General features: G+C 49.5%; 1 protein-coding gene across 3 annotated transcripts in view; it reads left to right on the top strand.

Moving 5' to 3' along the window:
* The window catches only part of ELP1 (elongator acetyltransferase complex subunit 1), a 2,667,893-nt gene that overhangs the window by 2,568,031 nt on the left and 78,700 nt on the right, over positions 1–21,162 (top strand). For all 3 annotated transcript variants that reach the window (XM_069630608.1, XM_069630606.1, XM_069630607.1), the window contains one exon: positions 12,052–12,130. In XM_069630608.1, the coding sequence (XP_069486709.1) occupies positions 12,052–12,130 (79 nt within the window). The remainder of the gene's footprint in view (positions 1–12,051; positions 12,131–21,162) is intronic.

Genomic DNA, 21,162 nt, shown 5'->3' on the forward strand with positions numbered 1-21,162 from the left:
CTCGGTCTTGGCAGTTCATCTGGTGGCGACGGAGAACAGTTTGGCGGATGCTGTGAGGAGGCAGAGCATGGTCTCACATTAGTGGGAAATGTGCCATGAAGCCCTGAAGGGGGTCTTCTCTCGCTGGGGTGCTAGGGGGAGAAACATTTCTGGTGGATTGGACCTTCCCTCGCCACTACGCCCTCCCTCCAATTCATGTAATTCCTTGGATTCTCAGGAGGTTGAAGAGGTTTTGAGCATGCATCCATGATCTTGATCGCCCCGGATTGGGCGAGGAGGGCTTGGTACTCAGACCTTCTGGATCTGTCTGTCTGGCACCTCTCCGGTTGCCTGCGCACCCAGTTCTCCTGACCCAGTCGGAAGGATGGGGGCTACACCTGAACCTGGAGTCCCACAACCTACATGCGTGGCTCTTGAGAGGATGAGGTGTGATGACTGGGACCTCTCAGAAGAGGTAACCGAGGTGTTGCTGGCTGCACGCAGACCTCCAACAAGATCTCTGTATGCATGCAGGTGGAGAAGATATGAGGCATAGTACAGGGCACATGCGATTGATCCTATCTCTTGCCCTACCACTTTAGATGGAGTTCCTTCTGCCACTGGCCTCAGCAGGTCTTCAGGTTACCACAGTCAAAGGATATTTGGCAGCCTTTTCTGTGTTCAAGAGGTCTTTGGATCAAGGTCCCTTCTTTACGATCCTGGTCATGGCCCAATTCCTGAAAGGCCTTGTGAATGCGTTTCCACTGACTGCCTTTGTTGTCCCAGATTGGGATTTAAATCTACTGTTCACTTTTCTGATGGTGGCTCTGTTGAGCCCATGCATTCCTGTTCTCTGCGGCTGCTCTCTCTGAAGACTGCTTTCTTGGTTGCAATTACGTTGGCTTGGAGGCTCAGCAAGCTGCAGGCTCTGTGCTGCGGACCCCCGTTTTTGTATTTCTTTAGGGAGAAGGTCTTGCTTAAGATAAAGCCTGAATTTTTACTGAAGGTGGTTTCTGAATTTCACCTTTCTCAAGCCATAGACTTTGCCGGTTTTTTATCCCCAACACATCCTTCCAAGAAAGAGAAGATTATTTATTGCCTCGCGGAGTGCTATCAATCTGCAGGCAGAGCGCTTCCTCCCGGAATCAGGTTTCACTCGACCACAGGCGTCTCCGGCTTCTACATGTCACAAATCTGCTGTGGAGACTTTGGAAATGGTGGAGGCTTCAATGATTCCCCGACACATGTCGGAACTTCGTCTAGCTGTCTCGAATCCTTCCAACATGGCCGCCCCCATGTTTATCACAGGAACAGTGCATCACAACTCTGCTCTGTCTGAGTCAAGATGCTCCATAGTCTCACTACGAGCTTCCTACTCATTTCACACACCTTGCTTTGTTCAGGCCCGGCTCCTCCGGTGCTGCCTGCTTTCTCTTTGGGTTTTCTGTAGACCCGCGGTTACACTTGTCTTTCTCTCTCTGCGAACTCCTGTTAGTCTAGAAAATACCCTACCATAGCATAGACTGTATATTATGTTGGCCGAAAACCAACCTCATCATATGTCTAGCATTGTCAGTACAGAATCGCCAGCGTAACCATAGAGCGTCCATTTTGTAACAATAGAATTCGCCATTTTTGCAATTTTGCTTTTTCTTGCTCTTCTGTTCTAATGCTGTGCTAAAAGTGAATTCTATTTTGTTCTGCTCATGCACAGTGCAAGGCCACAAGTTACATGCCAAGAGTCTAGCCCAGACAGCCTCAACAGCAATACACTGTTCCCCCTCCCTCACAAGTCCTTGTAAGTAAGCAGAAAGGCATTTAATCACCAAGCAGGTGCCAGCTAGTCTCACTGAAATGGCAGAAACTGTAGAAATAGACAGTGAATGGCTTGTATTATGCTCTCCTTTACGCCCCCCCCCCTTTTCCTGGGCCCCTGTAGATCGCGCTGACCTCGAGCTCACAAATAGAAACCAAGAGATAATAGGGCTTGGAATGTGTCTCTCCTACGAACGCAGCTTGCTTGCAGAACAAGAGCACTATGTTCCGTATAACAATGAATGGTGTCTGCACCTTTGCAGATTGACAATTATGACGAATATGGCACCTTCTAAGACATTCATTTAGCAAAAGTTACAGTCATCGAACCCTTGCTAAAAAAGATACATTATGGGCGGTTTTCAATGTGTCACGACTGATAATATGATGGTCTTTTTCTATATATATAACGGATGTGAAAGGCTCGCTCTCTTGCGTCCCACAAGGTCTGGGTAATGCAAGTTGCGGGACGTGAGATCCGGTCGGCCGACTGAGACTATTTGCTTTGCAATAAACCCTAGATTTTGGGAATTGAACCTCGTGTCTGGCGTATCAGTTCGTGTGTGGTGATTGTGCCTTGTTTCCATGCACGAGGGTCCCCTAGGGGCCCGTCAGGTACCGGACTCTGCAGTCCGGTACTTGTGCTCTCTGCACCCTCTCCCAGCGTCCCTCCGCTGGTCCAGGTGATTCCCTTGCTTTGAGGCTTCTCCTCTGCAGTTTCCCTCTCCTCTCTCTCGCGAGGCTTCCCATTTCCTTGTCTGTGCCTTATCCTATTTTCCATACTTACCAGTCCCTCTCCGGGTACTGTAGTCCTGCTCTGTCTTTCTTCAGTACCAGGCTAAAGACAGCTCCGACCCGGAATACTTACCTTCTTGGAATCTGCTTCATACGTTTTAGATATTCAGAAACCATCTGTTTGGGAAGACAAGCCTACAAGACTCTTTTGTTACTCGAGAACAACACCATCAGGGTTTTTTTCACCTTACGGCTTTTCCCTGGATTGGGGTTGGCTCCCCAGAGTCCCCACTGCCAGGCAGATTGCTTAGTAGGCAAAGTGGCCTCTGGGGGAGCCCGCCCTTATCTCTTCCAGAAGAAGAACACGAGTAAGACATCAACACTCCAAAGAAGAAGGAAGAGTCCCCGGAGGAATCCACAGGAGACACAGGTGTGGAGACAGAGGAAGAGACCCACAGTAGTGCACCAGAGACGAGTTCTAGATTCTGAGAGTTTGCAACGTCTCACGACCACCATGACGAGCTTAGAACAGTACCAGGAACTTGTCGCTACCCCTCAGGGCCTCACAGTTGAGGTAAAGAATTTAAGAGCTGAGAACGTGGCACTACGCCAGGAAGCCAACCACCGGGACGATCAGAGAATAGACCTCCCTCCCTTGTCTTTACCATGTGGAAAGTACAATGGTAACCCAAGAAGACTAAAAGAATTCCATAATGCCTGTCTGGTATACTTTACCTTTCACACACAAGCCTACGAGTCAGAGAGAGCCAGGGTGGGTTTTCTAATATCCAATCTTGTTGGAAACGCCCTGGACTGGCCCTCCCCTCTTTTCACCAACGCTGATCCCGCATTGAGTGACTATGCCCTATTTGTACAGATGTTCAGAAACCGTTTTGAGAGGCCTGCGGTCCTGTTTTCTTCTTAGGAGAGTCTGCTGGATATCTGCCAAGGAACCTCAGACGTTCAGACATACATATCAGCCTTTCAGAAAGTAGCTGCAGAAGCCGAATGGCCTGATACAGCTCAACAGACCCTGTTTCATTGCGGCCTTAAGGACGATATTAAGGATGAACTTGCTCTTGTCGCCGCCCGGCTACTTTCCAGGAATTAGTGACCTTGTCACTACAGATAGAGTTCCGCTTACTGGAGCGCAAGATGGAAAGACGACGCCCCAGAACAGGTTTGCCCTTGTCTCCTCCTGTACCTTTTGCTTCTGAGAAACCATCCACCGACGAGCCAATACAGATAGGTGCGGCTCGAGGACCTCTCACCGCAGCTGAACGCAAGAGGCGGAAGGACCTAGGGCTATGTATGAAACTGTCCCGAGGTTCCCCCGAAGCGTCAGGGAAACGGCCGACCCCAGCCTTGAACAGGGACAAGGAAGGGGTAAGTTGCAACAATCCCTGCAATTCAACCCGTCTCCAAGACTAAGAGGTCGACAACCGTCTGATGGTGTTTAGCGTCCTTCTACAGTTGGGTATGAATCAGACTATCAAAGCTCTGGCTATGCTTGACTGCGGTGCAGCTGGAAATGTCATGGAGGATACTTGGGCCAAGGAACATCGCATCCCATGCCAAGATAAGTCCACTCTGAATCCAGTAGAAGGCGTGGACGGCACACCTCTTAAATCGGGGCCCATTCTACAGGAAACCTTAGGGATACAGGTATCCATGATGGCACACAAAGAACACATCACAATTGTCCTCATACTTGCTGCACACTTCCCCATTATCCTGGGCATACCCTGGCTTCGACTGCATAATCCGGAGATCAACCGAGTGTCAAACGTAGTCCGTTTCGACTCCCAGTATTGTGTTCAACATTGTTTACACCTGGGTGAGCAAGAATCCGAGTCGGGAAGGCAGTCACTCTCCAGACGACCATGGTGAACTCCGTTCTGCCACAGTATCTGGACTACCAGGAGGTATTTGAAGACGTGCTGCCCAGAAGACTGACACCCCATCGCAAAGAAGATTCCTCGATCAAGCTCCTACCCAATGCCACAGTACCCTTCGGAAGGATGTTCCCACTATCGCTACCTGAAAAAAAGAGCTCTCGAGGAGTTCCTCGAAAGCAATCTCCAGAATGGTCTGATTCGTGAATCCACCTCGCGTGCCTGTGCGTCGCTCGTTTTCATACCCGAGAAAGGGACCACAGAGCTCCGTTCTTGTCTCGACTACCGCAGACTCACCAACCTCACCATACAGGACAGATACCCGATGCCATTCATTAAAGACATCCTAGAAGCGGTACAAGGGGCTAGCGTGTTCACTAAACTGGACTTACGAGGAGCCTACCACCTCCTGAGAATTAAGGCAGGGGACGAATGGAAAGCGGCCTTTCGAACACCGCTAGACCACTTTGCCGTGCCGTGTGGACTTGAGAACGCCCCAGCCCAATTCCAGCAGTTCATGGACAAGATCTTTGCTGATCTCCTCTTTTTATCTGTAGTGGTCTATCTGGACGACATCTTGGTCTTCTCAATCAGCCTCTCTGAACATGGGCGGCATGTCTCCGAACTACTCCTTTGACTAAGCCAGAACTAATTGCTGGCCAAACCAGAAAAATGTACATTCAACGCTTCCCCGGTCTCTTATTCGGGATTTATCCTTACTGCCAAGGGGGTCCAGATCGATCCTAACAAGATTAAGGCAATCCTACAATGGTCAGCCCCAAGATCTGTTAAGGATGTGCAACGGTTTTTAGGATAAGCCAATTTTTATAGGAAATGTATCCCCAATTTCTCAGAGATTGTGTTGCCTATAACCTCTTTACTTAAGAAAGTGGTACGGTTTGAATGGGAAGAATCAGCTGAAGGAGCCTTTCAAACCCTCAAGAAGGCCTTTGTATCCGCGCCCATCTTACGTCAGCTAGACCAGTCACTCTCCTTTGTGGTTGAAACCGACACTTCGGGGGTGCTTCGGGGGCTGCCCTATTGAAAAAGAAGGAAGACGTCTTTGAACACAATATCGCCTACTATTCAAGGACCCTCATCACGAGCAAGAGGAATTACTCAGTTCTTGAAAAAGAACTCCTCGCGATCCGCCAAGCCTGCTAGGACTAGCGTCAACTTCTCTGGGGAGCATCCCATCCTTTCCGGGTATGCATGGACCACCGCAACCTCCAAGTACTGCAGCAAATGGAGTGCTGCAATGCCCTACATGCAAGGTGGGCCTACTACTTCTCTCAATTTGATTTTAAAATCACTTAATCCCTGGTCATGAGAACTTTTTGGCGGATGCATTATCCCGTACTCTTGGAGATGATTCAGGACAATTCAAGGTACATGAGAAGATCTTAGCAGGGAAGAGGTTCATTGGGATGGTGGACACATTCCTCCAACAGGTCAAGCACGCCCTCACAGCTCATACACTTGGTTCCAGTCATCCCCTGTATCTCAAAAAGGGTCTGCTTTTCCAGTAGACAGCCTTATACCTACCGACCAGGCATTTACAGTCTCAGGCCATTTCATGCTGCCATGACCTACTGATGGCTGGCCATAAGGGCCAAGCCTCTACCGGGGAGCTGACGTCTCGTAATTTTTGGTGGCCTACCTTGTCTAAGGAGGTCCGAGAATATGTTGCTACCTGTCCCACATGTGCCCGGAATAAATACCCCACGTCTAAACCGTTGGGTCTTTTGCAACAGGAGCCACCACCATAAGGCCATGGCAACACATCTCAACGGACTTCATTGTGGATCTTCCCCCTTCCCAAGGATTCACAGCCATAATGGTGACCATAGATTCATTTAGCAAGCTTGCTAATTTCTCTCCTCTCAAGGGTCTTCGGTCAGCTTCACTCACCGCTGACATCTTCATGAAGGATGTGGCTAGGTTACATGGACTCCCCCTCACCGGAGTCTCAGACAGAGGGTCCCAATTCACCTACAAATTTTAGCTACTCTCTGCAAGCAACTGAACATACACTGGGCACTCTGTTCTGGATATCACCCTGAGATCAACGGCCAAACTGAGAGACAGAACTCCACTTTGGAGCAATACCTGAGGTGTTTCTGTAATCAGGAACGGGATAATTGGGCAGGTCTCATTCCCTCACTGAGTTTGCCTACAATAACGCCAAACACTCGGCTATAGGATACCCCATGTCAAGTGTGCCCACGGTGGATCAGCTGTTGGGGATCCAGACAAACTCCACAAGGAAGCCCTACAAAACCTGCAGGCCAGCAGACAGACCTATAAGAGATGGGCTGACAAGGGAAGAAGTCCCAATCCTCAGTGGGACATGGGTACCAAGGTATGGCTCTCCACCAAATTTCTCCCCAGTGGGTCCACCCTGGTACATTTTCTCCTTGTTTCATTGGACCTTATACCATGGACGCTAAGATCAACCCAGTAGCTTTCCGGCTAAGACTGCCACAACGCCTGAGGAAGGTACATCCTGTATTCCATACATCCCTTCTTAAGGCTTACCTACCCGATCCCTATTCAAGAAAGCTAAGAAGACTCTGTAACACGGCTGACACTGGGGCAGATGAATACGAGGTATCACATCTGATTGATTCCCGATACAGGAAGGGTGGTCTGCAGTACCTAGTACACTGGAAGGGTTACACAGCAGCGGAAAGATCTTGGGAACCAATATCGAGCTCCCAGGCTTATCTGCCAATTCCACAGGTACAATACAGGAAAGGCTTGGGGGTCCCCGTTGAAGAGGGGTTGTACTGTCACAAATCAGCCATGGAGACTTTTGAAACGGTGGAGGCTTCATTGATTCCCCGACCCATGTCCGCATCTCATCTAGCGGTCTCGACTCCTTCCAACATGCCGCTGCCATGTTTATCACAGGAACAGTGTATTGCGCAGGTGCATTGCAACTCTGCTTTGTCTGAGACAAAATGCTCCGTAGTCTTGCGGCAACCTTTCTACTCATTTCACACACCTTGATTTGTTCAGTCCCGGCTCCTCCGGTGCTGCTTGCTCTCTCTTTGGGTTTTCTCCGCACCCACTGTTCCGTTTGTCTTTCTCTCTCTGCGGACTCCGCAGTCCGGTACCCGTGCTCTCTTCACCCTCTCCCAGCGTCCAGGTGATTCCCTTGCTTTGTGGCTTCTCCTCTGCAGTTTCCCGTCTCCTCTCTCTCTTGACAGGTTTCCCATTTCCTTGTTTGTGCCTTCTCCTATTTTCCATACTTACCAGTCCCTTTCCGGGTTCCTTCGATTTCATCTGCTGCATTCTGGGTACTGTAGTCCTGCTCTGTCTTTCTTCAGTACGAAGCTAAAGACAGCTCTGACCCGGAATACTTACCTTCTTGTAATCTGCTTCCTACATTTTGGATCTTCGGAAACAAGACAAGCCTTCGGAAGACAAGTCTTAGGCAGAAACCTGTGCAGTTCCCTTAGGGAACACTGCAAAAATGTTAAGACTACAGGAGTTAGCAGTAAACCCAATTGGTAGCAGTCTGCACCACCCAGATTTACCTGGTAGCTGTGGCTGAGCAGTCAGACTTCTCTCAAGAAGAGTTAGGCAGTATGCAGAGCATACGCAATAGGGCAGGTAAATACAGTAGAACAAGCAAACAGTGACCAGAGCTTTGGTGTAAAAGATATATAATTATTTATTTAAAAACACATCTATAAAAACACACTGGCACTAATATCAAGCACTTTCAACAACACAGTTACTAAAGTATATACACTCCCTTCGCAGAATATTAGACAAGTCTTAAGTAAAGCACCACTTATTTTCAGACAGCGGTGAGCGCTTAATGCAGATTGCACTCTAATAATTTGGTTAAAAGGGAGAGAAAGGCAGAGCATAAATTGAAAGAGATCCCAACACTTTCAAAAGTACACAGCAAGAGAGGAAGGCAGAATAAAACCGTGAAGTTAGAGTTCCAGAAAGCCAGATCCACTTTAAGAGGATCAGAACGAAATGTGTCCAAGGTCACACGGTTGAAAAGTGCACGAAAGTCTCGAAAAGGTTCAGAAAGGAGTTGGACCAAAAGAAAGGGACCAGTTAGATGGTCAAGAGACCAGCCCAGTCTATAAGGTTAAGGATTTACTGTCACCTTGTAGCAATCTATAGAAAGGGAGGTCAGGCGGACACAGTACCTTGAAATGGTGAGAACACTCCAGCGGGGGCAGTTGTTCCTGGCAGCGGTTGCGAGTCGGTGCTTCGTCCGGCAGAAGAGAAGATCTCCTCGGGGGGGGGGAAAGCAGAAGGTCGCTGTACTGCCATGGAAGAAACCAGCCGCGGAGTTTCTCGATTCAAAGGAGCAGTCCTTTTATTTGCAGTTCAGTGGTAAGTGGCTATCCGGTTGCCGGGGTGCTTGGCACGGGCTATTCGACCACTAGACGTCCTGGTAGGCGAAAAGGAAAGCAAACTGGTTGTCCCCACCAGCTCAAGGGGAAGAGACTCTCCGGCAAGAAGATCTCCTCTGTCATCGGGAAGTGGTGAGACGGTTCAGCAGGGCTCCACCGGTGGTATCGTCGTTGCAGGTCGGCTCAGCTTCTCCCTCTTCAGAAGTCGCCACAGGACCTGAAAATCCGAAGTTCCAGTCCCAAAAGCCATGCTTTTATGCAAGCCGGCCGGCTCACCACTTGGCCCAATCACACAAGAGTGAGACTTGAGTTGCCAAGGCAACTCAGTCCAGGGTGCCTAAACCCCATCCCACACCCCAGTGGTACCCAGGGAGAGTGGCACCACTTTTGGAGGCTTCTGTGGAGAAGCCCGCCAAAAAGTGGAACAAAGGGCTCGACTTGGGTTGGAGTCACAGAAGAGAACACAAACGCCATTTTAGAATCGAGTTCTGGCAAAAAAATACCAACCGGTGAATTAATATAAAATAAATAACCCAGCGGTATGTTCGAGGCTATAGGAATTAAATAATTAAAGTTGGTAGCCTCGAACAATGGGAAAATCCCATAGAGATATATTTGCGGCCGAATATAAAAAGTAGTATCCACTGCCACCAGCCATAACTCAATCAGGGGGGACGGAGACGTGCCCCCTCGAACAACAGACCCTGGGGCAATCGAATTGCCCCGACCAGTACGTCCACAATATGATGGTTTGTACTGGTTTCTGTTCATAATTTGGGACTAGTAAAGCCAATGGTGACTTTACATGCCCTGGGAGACAGTAGTCAGTCCCAGGGTATTGTGTCTATGTTTGGGGGTCGCTACGACACCCCTGGGTTACGGCATGGAGGGTGCTGTGTAACCCACATACCAAAAACACATGAAGCCCTACGGGGTAAAGGACCCCATAGCCCATAAAACACATACAAAGTCAAAGGAACACCTCAAATCATGTCTAAGAGTGGGAGAAACAGAGTCTCACTCTTAGCAGGAGAAAAAAATAAATCCCAAAAATCCAGCAGGGCTGCTGGGGGATTCACTAGGTTTGGGAAATTAGCCTTTACAGAGAATTCTCCCTAACACTGTGCTTCAGCAAAACACTTGGTTCAGAACTGCCCAATCGCACCAATGAGGCTTCGGGAAACGCCAGCTGCCGATCCTGAATGGCGCCCAGTTTCGGGAGGCTGATACTTGCTCCTTCTTTTCTGCCTCATTGGGTCCGGCTCGTAGCCAATGGTGACTTTACATGCCCTGGGAGACAGTAGTCAGTCCCAGTGTATGGAGTCTATGATGGGGTGTCACTATAACACCCCTGTGTCACGGCACTGAGGGTGCTGTGTAACACACATAGTAAAAACACATGAGACCCTATGGAGTAAAAGACCCCATAGCCCATAAAACACACTAATAGTCAAAGGAACCCCTCAAATCATGTCCAAGAGTGTGAGGAAAAGAGTCACACTCTTGGCAGGAGAAAAAAACAAACTCTAGAAATCCAGCAAAGCTGCTGGGGGACTCACTAGGTTAGGCAATTCAGCCTAACAGAGAATTCTCCCTAACAACAAGCCTACAAGACTCTTTTGTTACTCAAGAGCAATACCACCAGGGTTTTTCTGCCTTACGGTTTTCCCAGGATTGGGGTTGGCTCCCCAGAGTCCCCACTGCCAGGCAGATTGCTTAGTAGGCAAAGTAGCCTCCAGGGGAGCCCGCCCTTATCTCTTCCAGAAGAAGAGCAAGAGTAAGAGATCAACACTCCAAAGAAGAAAGAGTCCCCGGAGGAATCCACAGGAGACACATGTGAGGAGACAGAGGAAGAGACCCACAGGAGTGCACCAGAGACAGTTCTAGATTTTGAGACTACAGCCTTACAAAGGGGAGTTCCCATTAGGGATATCTGCTGTGCAGCCACATGATCCTCGTTACACGTTCACCAGGCATTATAGTCAAGACATTGCTAGCGAGGATGTTGCGCATTTTGGCAGGGCAGTGCTGCAAAATCTACTTGTTGTCTAACTGCTTGGGGAGTCTATCAGATGAGGAATCTGTGGGAGAAAGGCAATCCATTGAAGGAGAAATTACTTACCATAACGTTCTTTCTATGTATTTTTCTCCCGCAGCTTCCTCATCATCCCTCCCATCCATCCCCGCTCAGAAAGCATTTGTGGTTGTTGCGCAGCTGGTTAAAGTGAAAGGACACCTGGGGATGGCCCAAGGTTACTGTTTCTGTCTAGTCGTATGTCCTCTTACCAAAACAAAATACATATATTTTCAATCTGTTTTCATATACTTCGGATCCTTGTTCCAAGGTTATTTTTCCTTCCCATGGGATGCGGTCACTGTTAAGTTTGCTGGCTGTTTAGCCTTGTTTTCCATCGTTTTCCTCTGCAGCGATCGAGCACGGGGGAAAAAAGTGGAAATGAGTTATGGGGCGTAGTGACATATATATATACAACTCCCAACGTCACATCCGGAAGCCGATGATCGAGCACCAAGCAAGACAGATCGACAGCCAAATCGAGGTCACTACGTCTCCCGTGTATATAGTTTCCGAGCAGTAGAGCTGGAGGAGGATATCTATCAGATGAGGAATCTGCAGGAGAAGAATCCATAGAAAGATGATTATGCTAAGTAATTTCTCCTTCTTTGTACAAATTTGATATAAAGAATATATTTTTACAGGCATACTGAGTGTATATTCCCTTATTGTGTAGCTATCTAAAGCATTTACTGTACTTTTAAACCCTCCTTAGTATGGTATGCTGCGTGTCTTAATGGGTAGATAAAAGTAATTAAGTGAACATATAAATGACAGACTTCTGTGTTTCCAAAGTACTGCATTAGGCTCAACTTTCACGAGACATGGTCTTCTGGATTTGAAATTTAAATGACCGATAGAGGAAGTGTAGATATCTGAGGTTAATTCGGAATTAAAGAAATGTATTGAAATATAAGTTTATGTAAACTATTCTACGGCAACTTTAAATATACTATTTCCTTTCACCAGAGCACAAACATTTAAAATCTGAGATTAAAATCGGTCTATTTTGTATTTGATTGTGCACAAACATTTCAGTAAAACAGAAAGCAATGTCTCTTGTGTGCCTCTGAGTAAACTTCATTTTATAAGTATTGTATTGCACGTACTACAATAACCAGCATTTGTGTTCAGATGTGAACTCTCATGTGCGTGTCTGCTTGTGTAGGTTCTAGGTCCCAATTCTACAGCCAACAGTATTACTGCTTCCTTTCAACAACCGAAGAGTGTAACCCCTGCACCACATGGTAAGTATAGGTTACACTTTTACATGGTAGACATAAACAAGACAATTGTATTCTTTCCAGGTTGCAACACAAATACTGGATTAAGTCTTATGTCTCCAAGCGTTATTGCAGTTTAGTGAAATGCCTTTGTCAAAAAATCCCCCCCCCCCAAATGTGGCTGCGTTCTGCCCATGCATTCTTTAAAGTAGCTCTGAATGGGGGTTCCTGGTACCCTCCTATCTAACCCCTCCAATCCCTTATACTTACCTTCTTTTCATGTTAAGCCTTTCCCCCTGTGATTTTCACTTGTTCCTATTTTATAGTATGGTATGATCTATATCAAGTTCACTTGTGCTTTACATTGCTCTATGACAGTATTTTTGTTTGTTTCAAAATATGTATATAATGTGGTTGTTTTTCAATCAAGGTCTCTGCACCAAAGACTCACTATTCTGTTCTAGATTCTAATCTATTGTGTAAGGGACCAAGACATATTTAATTTTTGTTTGTTTTTTCAAAACTTTATTTATTTGGCTTGATGACATACAGAACGATAGAGATGCTCACAACACAACGACAGAATACACCATTACAGAAATGCAAATTACACAATGAATTTCTGGCTTCTGGATTCATCTAAAGGGTCTGGGAACTGTGTGAAGGCCTGGTTGTAAAGCTTAAGAACCATTATTCATGGGGTGACAACTGTACGGCGGAGAGGCTAGGGACAGAGGATTCATTGTCTGAGTTGGAGGTCGTAGCGGACATATAATTGCGAAATCTCAGCCAAATGTCTCTTGGCCTTGAGTGCGGATGTTGTAGTGCTCCCCAGGCTTCCTCAGTGTCATGTGCCCATGTGACCGTTCTGTGCCACTGTGCGTACGTGGGAGCCCTGGGCTGATTCTGCAGCGTACAGCCAGTACCATACAAAGTCCAGCCAGTTTTTTTGAATCACGGCCCAGTTGAGGGAAATCATGGAAAAGGCATCGCATTGGGGATGGGTCTATGGTGCAATCTAGTATGGCAGACAATGTAGTGCATATTTCAGACCAGTATTGCATGAGCCGCTGGACGCTCCAGATCATATGGATGTAGGGGGCTTGATCCGCACCGCATCTAGGGCAGCTGGGAGATAGTTTGCTAAACATATGGTGTAGTCTGCTTGGAGTATGATGATACCTGTGTAACACTTTAAATTGTATAAGTTTGAACCGGGAGTTATATGAAACGTTGTGGGTGCGCGCACACATCTGAGACCAGCGCTCATCACTGATCTTCACTCTGAGGTCCTGCTCCCACCTACATCTCAATTTACCAAAGGGGGGGTAGCCCTAGTCTGTAGTAGGGTATAGAGCCTTGATACCTTGCCTCTAAAGCAGACAAAGGTGCACAACTCTACGATTATGGGCTCGTCTGGTGGTATTGTTGGGAAGTTGGGGTATCTGGCCTTCAGATTTTTCCGGAGGGAAGAGTATTGTAACCACGCAGAAGGCTTCTGCTTGAGAGGGGTTGGGAGGTCTGCCCATTCGAGGAAATTGCCCTGTTTATAGATACCTCGGAGTACCAGGAAGCCTGAATCAGCCCAACGGGAGACCACGGATTGTGAGATATTTGGGACGTCGGGGTAGAAGTTCCAGAGGGGGGGACCCCGTGAAAGGGGTGAGGTGTTGCAACTAGCTTCCAGATCTTAGTGAGAGCCAAGGATGTACTGGCAACGGGATCAGGAGAGTCCGGGTCAGCTGGGACCGGTTTAAGAATAAGGGACCCAATTTCTTGATCACTGACCGTCAGCTTCTCTAAACTGACATGTGGAGGGGGGTCAGTGGTGTTGAACCAGTAGGAGGCAAATTGTGCTTGAGCCACTAACCAATATCTGGGGAAGTCCGGGGCGCCAAACCCACCTAGTTCCCTAGGGGTGGTCAGTGTGGTCAGCTTGAGTCGAACTGCACCGGAGTGCCATAGGAAGGTGTTGGTTATACGGCGCAGCGAGCAGAAGAAATCATCGCCTGGCCACAGGGTAAGATTAGTAAAACGATACAGGAGTTGGGGTAGTACCCCCATTTTGAGTATGCCTATCCTACCCGCTAAGGAGATAGGAAGCCTAGTCCAACTCTCTGTTTTTGTGGCCAGGTACGCAAGATAATTACAATAGTTGTTTTCACGTAGCTTCACCGCATGCCGGGAGACCACCACCCCCAGGTAAGTAATGTTGGATTGGGACCACGTGAATCCACCCAGGTCAGAGGGGGTCAGTGTGGAATCTGTAAGTGGGACGGATTTAGAGCAGTTCACTTTTAGGCCCGATATGTGTCCGAAGTGGACTACATCTTCCAGGATAGGGGCAAGGTTGGTTTCTGGGCAGCAAATGTAAAGGAGGGCATCATCGGCATACAGGGAAACAATATCGGCTTGACCAGCAGTACGTAGGCCCCTATGAGAGTGTGATTGGCGCAGCATGTTGGCGAAGGGTTCCATGGCTATAGCGAAAATCAGTGGTGAAAATGGGCAGCCCTGCCGTGTTCCCCTTGCTATATGAAAGGGGGAGGAGCATCTATCTCTCGGGCGGACCCTGGCCGATGGATCAGTATAGAGCAACTTAACCCAGGTGCGGAAGTTGGGGCCAAATTTGCACTTCTCGAGGACTCGCCATAGATATTTCCATAACACCGAGTCGAATGCTTTTTGCATGTCTAGGGTGGCCGCAACCGCCTGCACCTCCGGATCAATCCTACTGATCACATTAAACAGCCTTCTCAGGTTCAGGGCAGTGGATCTACCAGGGACAAATCCCGCCTGATCAGGATGGATGATGTGGGGCATAAATGAGGCCAGTCAGATAGCTAGTACTTTGGCATATATTTTAACGTCACTGTAGATTAGGGAAAGAGGGCGGTATGAGCCACATTGGGTGGGGTTTTTGCCAGGTTTTAGGAGAACCATTATCATCGCCTCTCGGAGAGAGGGGGGAGTATGTCCCTCTCACATGCCTCTTCCCATAGGGTTGATAGATGTGGGACTAGGAGCGTTTTGAAGCGTTTATACAGATTGATTGGGAGCCCGTCTGGGCCAGGGGCCTTACCCAATGCCAATGATTCAATGGCTTCCGTGAGTTCTTTTGGTGTAAACGGTCTCTCCAGGATAGCACTAGCGTCAGTGGAGAGGACCGAGAGAGGGTGGTTTTCCAAATAGGAGTCAATTTCCGCTATCTGGGGGCCATCAACTTTAGAGTATAAGGAGGTGTAGAATGATAAGAATTCCGAGTTGATGTCTTGTGGGGACGTAGCTAGTGTTCCGTCTGGTCGCTCTATCGCCGGTATGTTGGGGGCACCGAATTCTCGGTGAATCAACCTGGCGAGCAGTCGACCTGGCCGTTCTCCCTCGCCATATTTTCTAATTGCAAATGGGCTGTCTAAGAATTTGACTTCCCGCTCTGCTAGAGTGTGGAATGTGTCTAATTCTGACCCCAGCCATGCCAATGTTTCTGGAGCCTGACTGAGAGCATATTGGGCCTCGAGGGTAGCCAGGGCCGATTCGCTACCAGCGATTCCTTCGCGGATTCCCTTCAGGATACCACACCCTTTGGAGATGGCGATACCCTTAATATGTACTTTAAATGATTCCCAGAGGGTGGCCTGTGTTGCAATAGAGTTGGTGTTAATTTCAAAGAAGTCCTCGATGGAGGACTCAAGTTCAGATGCGAAGGCTTGGTCGAGTAGGGCGTGAGGTCTCATTCTCCACTGTCTTCTTTTATTATAGTCGTGCCCCCAATTGAGCGAGATAATCACCAGTGAGTGATCCGATACGGTTCTAGGGAGGATCAGCTGGCGGGATAGGCACCTGACCAATATGTCTGATACAAGTCACCTATCTATCCTAGAGTGTGAATCATGCACTGTGGAATAGTAGGAGTATGTGCGGGAGTCAGGGTTCATGAGTAGCCAGGCATCTACGACCGCCAAGCGAGGGAGCGTAGTCCGAATTGCATGGGCTGCCTTGGACAGTTGGTGGGGTCTAGAGCCTGATCTGTCTAGGTTGACATCAAGAATAGTGTTAAAATCGCCACCCCATATGATCAGAACCAGGGGGTAGCTCTCCAACACTGAAGCTAGGTGTAGGTAGAAATCGGGGTCGTCGATGTTCGGACTGTAAATATTTAAGATGATTACCTCTCGATTTTGGAGGTTACCATGGATCTGCACATACCTCCCTTGTGGGTCTATTAATGAGTGAATGCATGAGAACTTTAGGCTCTTGTGTATCAAAGTTAGGACACCTCGACTTTGGGTGGAATAGTTGGTGAAGTATCTCTGCGGCCCCCATTGCCTAGCGAACTTCTCGCATTGTTCCGAGCGGGCATGGGTCTCGTGTAAGCATAAGACTTTAATATCATGACGTTCCGCGTACAATTGTATCTGCCTAATTTTTTTGTAGTTACCCAGGCCTCTTATGTTCCAGCTCATGAATGCCAAGTTACTATCAGCCATTTGTATGGAGGTGTCGATTGATTTCCGGGGTGCGGAGTGGCAGTAACCATAGCAAGCCCAACGGGGGCAGAAACAGTGTACCATCCGCAAGCCCGAGACATACTACTGTGGAGTGTGTGGCATCTTCTGTGGTCGTCAAGTCCTTTTTAACATAACTCCCAGTCCCCCTCCCCACATCCACATCCCTCCCCCAACTAGAGGAATGACAACACAATAGAAACATAGTGACAAACTCGTTGGCATCAGCGCCTGGGGGCCTGTTGGCTGGCCTGGCGGTGACGCATCGGACAAGGGCCTATAAGGAGATTTTCAATACCGCAGTCTTGTTCGAATGTTGTTAGTATTTGCTGCGTAAACAGAGGATCAGCAGTTCGGTGGATTGACAAAATTGATGTAACGCTCACCTGATTCCCACGGAGGCACCGACCTGTTCTGGACTACTATGACCTCTTCTAAGGTGATGCGCAGGACTCGGAAGACGGACTGGACCGGGCCCCCAAACCTCGCCTGTCTGGCCCGTAGAAGAATCCTTCTGTAGATGGAAAAGGGGATTAACTGTCTGCTGGATAATGTGTCGGATTCCCCCCTTCCCCCTCTCACACTCCTCAAACCCCCTCCGCGATTTCCCGTAGAGTCTCACCTTAGAGTCTGAAAGGACGAGCTCTCCATCCTGCTTCCGATGCAGGGGCGCGTTGATTTCCAGTTACTTCACTGGATCTCGGGTTTGGTGAGTATTCAACTCCGCTTGACTTTTCCGATATGAGGCCGTAAGTATTCAGTTGCAAAAGTTCAAGCCTTAATTGTCCGTTGTCCTTTTCTCTATTTCAGATGCAGGATGAAGAATCAGCGTAGAGGAATGGATTCGCCGACGGTAAACTCTGGTGAGTCTTTTTGATGGATGGTTCCCTTAGTGATCTTGCTTTCACCCACTAATGCGTGTGTCTTTTTCCCCTTAGGGGCCGGGGTACGGAAGTGCCAAAGAAGCGGCGCCGACCCGAGGTGAGGAAAGATTGTCCCAACAATAATCAGGTAAGTCTTAAGGTGGAAGAATCAGGCCTTCCTCAATCTGTTCCTTCGCTCACCTTTGTTTTGTCTCTTTTTCTCCTTAGGCGCTGGATGGAGCCAATGGTCGCTGAAGAGCCCGAGGGCGCCTCGTGAAGGTGAGTGGAACGCGGCGCTGCAGCGAGCGATGCGATGCGCTTCTAAAAATAATGTCTTTTCTCAGGATCGTCGGAGTGATGGTTCCGGACTCCAGATGGAGGTAGGTAAAGTTCAATTATTCACCTTTCTCTCCTTTCCTTCCTTTTCAGGTGTTCCAGGTTGCAGGCGGGTGTGGCTGGAGCCAGGATGCAGGAGCAGACACGGTGAGCGTCCAGCTGCTAGATGCAGAACAACGCGAAGCGTGAGCTGCTGTCTGGGCGTGGTTTAAATAGCCCCCAAAGTAATTCCAGGTAAGTATTCTTCCTCAGCCACGCCCGAGTGGTAAAATAGTCCCATAGGTAAAATAGTCCCTTTCAGACCTCAAGGAGGTAAGTCCATCCAAGCACTCCCATAATGAGCCTGGCGCCTATGGTGCCAGGACTGATGCCTTCTATGAGCCTGGCGCCAAAGGCTCCAGGACAATGTCCAAAGAGCCCCTGTAAGGGGTTGCTGGGTCCCTCCCTGGGGACATGATGTCTGCTTTCGGGGACGCTGGGCCTGAACTGGCTTCCCGGGAGTAGGCATCATGACAATTGAGTTGCCGATGTATTCCCTGCAATATGGCTTCAGCTGTGTTTGAGTGCCTCTGAGGGCACGTTTCTCGGCAGGGAGTCGGCAAAAGGTGGTCGAGTTACTTAAGTGCCATGACAGTGGAAATTACTTAGGTGCCATGATCAGCCTTGGAAATGTTCATCTATAAACTCTGAGGCCTCTTCCGGGATCGTAAAGAAGGTTTGATTCGAGTGTTCTATTCTCAATTTGGCAGGGAATAGCATGGAGTATTTGACCCCATGATCTCTGAGTCTGCTATTTACTGCCATGAAGGTTTTACGTTCCTGCTACACCGTCGCAGAAAAATCAGGGTAGAGATGGATCTTCGCTGCCCCCATCCGCAACACCCCCTTGAGCCTTGCCGCTCTCAGAAGGGCATCCTGGTCGCGGAAATTTTCGATCCTGGCGATGATGGGGCGTGGAGGTGCACCAGGTTTAGGTTTCGCAGTCAAGGAGCGGTGGGCTCTTTCCACCGCGAATTGCGGGGATAGTTTCGGAGAATCAAGAACTGACAGCAGCATGTGTTCCACAAAGTCTTCCAGGGGCTCATTAATATTGTCCTCGGGCACTCCAACTATGCGTAGGTTGTTGCGCCATGAGCGGGACTCTAAGTCATCATTCTTTTTTTCCACCGCCAACATTCAAGTAGAGAGCAAGGAGACCGTGGCCCGCAGGGAGCCAACGTCGTCTTCAGTGGCCCCCATCCTTGTTTCAATTTCAGCCACCCGACCATCTGTTTTCTCAAAATGCGCTTTTATGGATGAGATAGTACCATTCAAGTCATCCAGCTTGGTGTGAAGAGTGGTGAACCCCTCGTGAATATATTCTAACATTTTTTGCGAGTCATCTGGGGCTAGTGGGGCTGACGTTGTGGGGGTATACTCGGGCGATTCTGTCAACGGCTTGGCAGGTGTCTTAGCAAACATATTTAGAGAGCTCTGTTTCTTGCTCGCACCCGCTCCTAGTCATAGTGCTGGGAAGGAAGGGGCCCGGGGGCGTGGACTGGTGTAAGTAGTTGTCTACTTCCGAGTATTGGTGTTCCCCACCGAGCGCTGAGGCCCCTCGATCAGGAGTTCAGCCCACCAGTCACCAGGCCATCGGGCGCGGCATCGCCTCTCCAAGGACAAGACCCCGGGCAATGTATAGTGCAATAGGCTCACCCCCGGGTAGCTTTGTGGTGCTGGAGTCTTATCCCAACTACTGCTGTCCAGTTATGCTGGGAGCGCAGCAGTGGGGTTAGTGTTGTAGATGTGCCTATGCAGCTCTCGGTAACGTAGGCACAGGGTATCAGTGGGCCAGCTGTGAGGGGGGTCCCGATCAGTCGGGGGGGGCATCCACAGGTGAGTGCCGAGGTGTAGGAGTTTCCGGGCAGTGTGGCGTGCAGGGTGCCCAGTTCAGGAGGCCAGTGGCGTATAAGGGATCAATTAGGTGCAGGGTGAACCGCCGGCAATGGGCTCACACGGTCACAAGGAGCCGGGAATAGGACAGTGTGAACATTCAAGCTGCTGGGCGAAGCGCAGTGCAGCACGGGGTCAATCCAGTATTGCACCGGTATGTATGCTTCTTTATGTAGCCTTTAGTATATTAAGAAGTGCTGACAAGTTCAAGGCAGGTACCATTCCCCTGAGTGGCCGTGTGGGGATTGACCTTTACACGTGGGGGCACCCATACCTTAAGTCTTAATGAAGGGGGGCGGCGCGCCTTCCTTCCTGCGTGTCGCCTCAGCGCGGGACAGTGCCCCCGGAGCTCCGGGCCCCAGCACGTCAGAGGAGCTGACAGCCGGGGGCCTGCCTGGTCCATGGTGCGCCCAGGAGACGTCAGGGCTCCGGCGGTGCCTCCAAGGCTGTGGCACCCGAACGAAGGACAAGGGCGGGAGTTCAGCGGGATCCGAGGGAAGGAGGAGAAGGTCTCGGCGGGTCCGCAATGGCAACTGTGTTGGAAGGGGGGGCAGAGGGGGTCCGGGGGCTGCAGCCGCGACCATGAAGAGTGGTTCGGAAGGAGTGCGCCACACCGAGTGGCGGTCTCCCCTCCCCCCGCAGGCCCCAGGATCCTCAGTGCTTGTGCGGCTATGAGTCGGCCCCTTGTGGATGCATGCGGCGGGGCGATGGTGTGCGTCTAGGCCGGGTCCCGCAGCACCGCAGGGATCTCTGCATCCGTTCTTCTCCGGAGGGCTTCGAACGAACAGGAGGATCAACAGATCCCAAGTGAGCGATCCTCCAGTTTACTACACACAACTCAGCAGTATAGAGGCAGTTTTTACAAAAAGGATTCTCCCCGTCTCGGAGCGTCGCGCTCAGGCGGCCATCTTAGTCAAGCGCAACACCGCCCCGCCCCCCCCTCCCGGGACCAAGACATATTTGACCACTACCCATTGAAGCTAGGTAATCTCTAGGAGATATTGTCACCTGTTCTGTTGGAGCCACAGATTTTATTTTTCTCAGGATAGGTAATAGAATAACGCTTAGAGGTTCTAGGGGTTCCTGTACAACTGAATGGATCCTCCTCTCATATAACCGTCTTAGGCAGAAGGCCCCCAATGCACTATAGTTCAACTCATGCTGCCGGAGTTGCATCCGGGTCCAGCACCCGTGAATGGGCAATATCGGGTCATGCCGAGTTAGGCGGACCTGATAATTGCCCTTTCGTTGGTGCCGGTACTGGTAGATCCCCATTCCCATTTGAGCCCCATAGGGCTCAACGGGAATTTGGAGCTCGGATGCACCGGCACCGTTAATAACGGTGCCGGTGCATCCGACGAGGTCTGCTCGTGGGTGCCGCACTGCCTGCCAGGTCCGACCTGGCGGGCTGTCAGGCACT

Source organism: Ambystoma mexicanum, chromosome 6q, assembly GCF_040938575.1.
Source record: "Ambystoma mexicanum isolate Mex_15411 chromosome 6q, UKY_AmexF1_1, whole genome shotgun sequence".
Classification (NCBI taxonomy): domain Eukaryota; kingdom Metazoa; phylum Chordata; class Amphibia; order Caudata; family Ambystomatidae; genus Ambystoma; species Ambystoma mexicanum.